General features: G+C 38.7%; 1 protein-coding gene across 2 annotated transcripts in view; it reads left to right on the forward strand.

Moving 5' to 3' along the window:
* TMEM45A (transmembrane protein 45A) overlaps positions 1 to 3489 on the forward strand; it is a 93951-nt gene extending 90462 nt beyond the window's left edge. The window contains exons 5-6 of one of the 2 annotated variants that reach the window (XM_059687984.1): positions 556 to 631; positions 2978 to 3489. In XM_059687984.1, coding sequence (XP_059543967.1) covers positions 556 to 592 — 37 coding nt within the window. In that variant the 3' untranslated portion in view covers positions 593 to 631; positions 2978 to 3489. The remainder of the gene's footprint in view (positions 1 to 555; positions 632 to 2977) is intronic. The other variant, XM_059687980.1, reaches the window with a different exon arrangement.
* Positions 3490 to 6000: the final 2511 nt, after the last annotated feature.

A 6000-nucleotide genomic window follows, 5' to 3' on the forward strand; every position in this document is an offset into this window, starting at 1 on the left:
GTTGCACAGAGCTATTTCAAAAGCCCTTCTCTATGGGTTGAGAAATATTGCCCATTTTTTGAAACTGGACAACCAATGAGTCCGGGCTGCCTGTCACTACTAGAGCCAATTAAGCACAGACAGGGTTGAATCATATATGAGTGTTTATTCCAATACTGATGGCAGTATAGGAGAGCAGCAGGTCATCCACAAAAATCTGCTCTCCAATCTCCTATAAGCCAGCTGCTCATATTGGTAAGGACAAAGATTACATAGGAAAGTAGGAATTACAGGCGTGGGGAAGTAGGCAATGGGGGTTGGGGTGAGACTCCATTTTTTTTTGGCAACAAGGTTGTTAATCTTTCCATCATATTAGGAAGTTCTTGAATGAGAATGGACTGCATTCCCAAGTTGACACCCAGGTCCAAGGCTGATTGCCAGGTCCAAGGTTGACTCCCATGTCCCAGGGGTGTACAACACCCAGCCAGGTTAGAATGTCCTTTCTTCAATCAGAACAAAGCAATCATGGTTAATAGAGCATGATTAATATTCTATTTTTGACCCTAACATTTTCAGGTTGGTTTTCCAAGCAATGATTCACGACATAAAATGAGCTATTTTGAAGAACAAAATATAGATGACACAATTCCAGGTATATGATAATTTGACTTCTGGAAGTTTGATTTCCAAATAGATTCTGGAAGTACACCCAGAGTCTCAGCTCTGTTCTTCCTCATATTAATCCAGAGGAACATATGCAAATAAAAGCCCAGACACACCTTGACTGTATTTCCCTGAATTTGCCTCATTCCAGGAACTAGTAATTATTTGCACTTCATCTTCTTTCGCCATCCCTCAGTCTGTCCCCAGTGGCCATTTCTGCATGTGCCAATATCTAGAGCTACAAGGTGCAGATAGTGCCTATTTCAAGTATCTGTATATTCATCCTCACGGCTGGAAGCAATAGCAGGTACAATCCAGAGAGGAGGAAGGGGAAACAGGAAAAATCACTAGGATCCGTGTTAGCAATTAATTTGTACTAAGTAGCTGTGTCTTTGTTTTATTTTCTACAAAAGTTATCAGGAATGAACCTGAGAATAAATTAACTAATTAATGCATTTCATTTAGCATGCATTGAAGTTGTATCATGTGGAAATAACTGTGTGGGTTTTTTAAAATGACACAAACGCTGTCCCAGATGTTGAGACGATTAGCCTTTCATGAGAACAATGCCTTGAGGAGTTGAGGATATTGGAAGCAGCATCAATTGTCAATTAATAATCAAGACAAGTGATTTTGAGTTTTCTTTGGATCTTGATGAGTCAACAGATGTTACTAAACACTGCTCAGTTGTTGTTATGTATTGGAGGAATTAGTGTTGAATTGGAGTTGACTGAAGAATTATGAATTATCTATGAATAGGTGAGTGATATGAATTCCCGGAAGATTGCTTCAAAGGCCATTGATTTATCAAATGTGTGTTGAGCCACCATATGTGCCAGACACTGTTCTAGACTCTGGTTGGGATTAGGACAGTAAGTAAGATGAGGCCTCTGCTCTTATAAACCTCATATTCTAGTGCCGTGGTCGGCAAACTGCGGCTCGCGAGCCACATGCGGCTCTTTGGCCCCTTGAGTGTGGTTCTTCCTAAGCCTTAGGAGTACCCTAATTAAGTTAATAACAATGTACCTACCTGTATAGTTTAAGTTTAAAAAATTTGGCTCTCAAAAGAAATTTCAGTCGTTGTACTGTTGATATTTGGCTCTGTTGACTAATGAGTTTGCCAACCACAGCAGGATGCAGAGCACAAGTAAAGACAATGCATATTGATAGGGGCAGGCCAGACCTTCACAAGAAGAAAAAGAAAGGCAGATAATAAGGGTAAAGATGCAGACAGGCTGGGGAATTTTTTCATAAAATCAGAATAATTTTGATGATTTGGTTGATCAAGTTTGCTTGTATATTCCCATGTATTTCTGTAAGTTAAATATGTTTTATTGATGTGGTCACAGTGCAATGTCTTTACAAATCATCCTGCACAGAGAAAACCTTTTTCTAGACCTTAATACATCAGAGAAGGGGAGAGCCTGCTGAATTTCTTCTCCTAAAAAGCTTAGTACCTTCCAATGTCAAAAATTATAATTGCTGTTTCCCCTAATCCTACAGATTCTCTTAATCTATGAAAACAAGGGTGGAGTGCACTTCTAACTTGAACCACCATGTGCAGTGGGCAGCCTGTGGCCTGCACAAAAGCACCTCTCGGAAGGCTCCAGTAGGGGCTGCAATAAAGCCCAGATTTGACATGGGGAAGGAGAGACCCTTATGCACTTCCTTTCAGAAGAGGGCTCCTGCTTATTATACACAGCTGGGTGCAGACTTGGAAAAGCTTGTTTGAGCTTGGTTTCATAAGGCTTCCTACAACCCAGAGATTGTCTTGTTTGTTTCAGAAATGATAAAAGTTCTGAATAATTAGGCATCTTCTGATGTGTAATCAAATAATCATGCTGTGCATTCAGAAGCTACCTTAGATCTGTTTGCTTATTATACCTTACTTTAATAATAACAATAAAAACACCACACGATTCTTAACTGATGAACTGAGTGGATCTAGAGACATGGAAGCATGGAACAGAGTGCAGAATCTTGGAGGGAAGGTGGGTGGGAGGTAATCAACCAAGGACATTGTATGCATATATCCATGGCCCTTGGACACAAACAATGGGGTGGTAAGGGCCTGGGGTGGGAGAGGGGGGGCAGCCTGGAGGGGGGTCAATGGGGGAAAAAAGGGGACAAATGCAATACTTTCAACAATAAATAATTATTTAAAAACAATAAAAAATAAAATTTTCAGGTATGTCCAAAACCAAATAAAAGTGATTTTCTCTTTTGGGGAGCCTCTCCCATTTGCACAAATAATTTGGAGTTTGTTATAAGTACGTATTGCTCTGGGTTTTTAATCTTAAACAACATAATGTGAAATGCCTCTCATTCTTCTCAGGTTGGTTAAATCTCGACTTAATAGAACCTGCCCCTCAGAAGTTGGACTCCTGAAAAATGTTGAACGAGAACAAGAATCAGAAGAAGAGATGTGATTTTGATGGGCATCTAGTCTTTTTGGATGAACTTTTCCTTTCCTTTTTTTTTTGCATTGTTTTTGTTCATGGTTTTGTTTCTTGATCCTTTGTTTAGCTAAGGATGATTCCTGGTGTACTGGTTGTATTTTGAATTTTGTTAAAGTATTTGAATATTAATGTTTTATTTTAGGTTTGAAATTACTTTAGATGATAAGTTCATTTTGCACATCAGCCTTGGTATTCAGGGCCTGGAGTGATTCTTCCAAGGTCATCTAAAGTTTGATGCCCATGAGATGACAAACATTTGTTTTACTAGTATTTGCCTTATACATATGCTTAAGATTCTTGGGATTGCTACCATTTGTACTTGTTAAAAATGGGATTACACTTGTTTGTCTTGTTGCCATGAGAAATAAATGAATACCTCAAATCTTTATTTTTGTTATTCAACTGCACCACCTTTATATCATGAAGAAAAAGCTGTGTGACACTGAAATTCCCTTTTTGATGAGACTTGTCTTTCTGTAACACCTGACTTCTCCTCTAAGAAAAGTGAGCCAGCGTCTTTCTGAGTTGTGCACTCTTTGGGAAAAGATAAAAGGGATGATCCCTGGAACATATGGTTGCAAAGCCATAAGAGACTGGGAAAAGAGAGTCATGATATTATCTACAGAGTAAAAAGTCATCAGTAGCATAGTGTGGCCACCATATCTCCCCTCTGCTGAAATAGTTGAGGGGACAAGACAAGGAATAGCCTTTTATGGAAAATCTGGGTAAAAAGTCAGAGCCCTTGCATAGTCTGTGGGCTAAGTAGACCTCAGTGGAGAGTCAAGAAATCTTGTTTCTAATTCTGGCTCTCCCATTAACCAGCCTCTGGGGCTAGAGCAATCACCATGTCCTTCTCTCTAAAGTAAGGGAATTGAATTGGATGAATCATGGGGCTCTTTCTGAATGTCACATGTTATAAATCTAGAGTCTCTGAGACAAAACTGAAGCATGGAGATAGCTAATTTTGTACAATCTCTGTCATGTCAATCTGTCATGTTACCTTTTCTGTCATGTCAATCTCTGCCATGACAGAAAAGGTAAGGAGGGCTTCAGGAATCCTTGAGAGATGACTCACATATGGAGGAAAAGAGGCAGCCTCGTGGGCAGCTGGAGGTGAAATGTGGACAGTTAAATCCTGCAGGCTCCCTGGCATTCCAGAAGCACTGACAAATCTAGGGGCTGGCCCAGTGTGGTATGATCACAGTGACAATGAAGAGGAAAGTGAGTGGATTGTTTAGACCAAAGAACTGGACATATTCCTTTTCTTTAAGATTAATTTGATTCAGTCATTTTTTAATTTTCCTTTTCAACTAGCAAATGTTTCTTTCTGCTTAAATTATTAGTTTATAAAAGTGATTAGAAAAGTGTGCTATCTTTGTCCCCCCAGGCAAGCATTTAGGAAGGTCTACATAGTACAATATAGAGGGTGATCATCTATAGCTCACTGTTCTTATATGCCAGTGGCTCTCAACGTTCCTAATGCCGCGACCCTTTAATACACTTCCTCATGTTGTGGTGACCCCCCAACCATAAAATTATTTTCGTTGCTACTTCATAACTGTAATTTTGCTACTGTTATGAATCGTAATGTAAATATCTGATATGCAGGATATATTTTCATTGTTACAAATTGAACATAATTAAAGCATAGTGATTAATCACAAAAACAATATGTAATTATATATGTGTTTTCTGATGGTCTTAGGCGACCCCTGTGAAAGGGTCATTTGACCCCCAAAGGGGTCGTGACCCACAGGTTGAGAACCGCTGTTATATGCTCTTGTTCTGAGTGTGTTAATGAAAGAACTGAAGACATAAAGATTATTAAATAAAAGAATAACTTTTGTTCATTTTTATGAACAAAATAAATGAATAATTTTTGGTATTCCTTCTATACACATTAGCTTTTCTATTCACCAGTTTTCAGATACATTTATTTTCTTAATGTAATGGTTGAAAACAATTGATGTGGGTCCTTAAAGGTTGATCTTGAACAATGCAATAAAACCTACTGCATTTCTGGCATCTGAGAGGCCCACACGTCATGGTCCTCAGGAGATCATGGCCTTCTGCCCCACGTGTGTCCTCCATCTCAGGGGTCTCTTCTAGTCTGACAAATTTGTATGACTTTGGCAACTCTGTGTTTCAAAAGAGCAAGCCATCAGAATGATGATAGGATTAACAAGTACAAATTCGTAGTTACAGAACAGTCACAGTGATGTAAAGTACAGCATAGGGAGCACAGCCAATGATATTGAAATAACTGTGTATGGTGTCAGATGGGTTTATTGAGGTGACCACTTCAAAAGTTATAGAAATGTCTAATCATGGGTTTATACACCTGAAACATATAATATTATATGTCAACTGGAATTTAAAAATAAAGAAAGAGAAAAAGGAAAAACAAGAGTGAGCCATCAGCTGAAGTTACATGAAAATGGCATTGCTGGTATCTAGACCTGAGCAGGAACTCTAGGAATAATTATCATGAACCAGATTAAGGCTAGAATATTGAAAACTGATAAGTGCAAATGTTCCAACAGTCTTTATGAAAAAGCAGAAATGTCCATTCCTCCAGGCTCTGCATGGAGAGAATATGAATGAGATGCAACCCAGTGAGCTCTTAGAGGTTCAGTTCTAAGTCCACAGTCTGGGGCTTTCTGCCTCTAGTCTGCCTGAAATCAGCAGTATTTGAACACCATTATTTATAATTTTATGGAAGCCTTCACAAAGGAAGCAGTTGAGGGAGGGTGCCTTCACTTACTTTTATTTGTATTTGATCTCAACTCTTTCAAAAATCTGAGGTCTCAATTCCTAAGCTTTTTGTAACCCTACCTTTGAGGGTATTTCACACTTCATTTACTTGTATTTGTGTTTAAAGAAACTCTTTATATATTCA

This window comes from Myotis daubentonii, chromosome 3 (genome assembly GCF_963259705.1).
Source record: "Myotis daubentonii chromosome 3, mMyoDau2.1, whole genome shotgun sequence".
Classification (NCBI taxonomy): Eukaryota; Metazoa; Chordata; class Mammalia; order Chiroptera; family Vespertilionidae; genus Myotis; species Myotis daubentonii.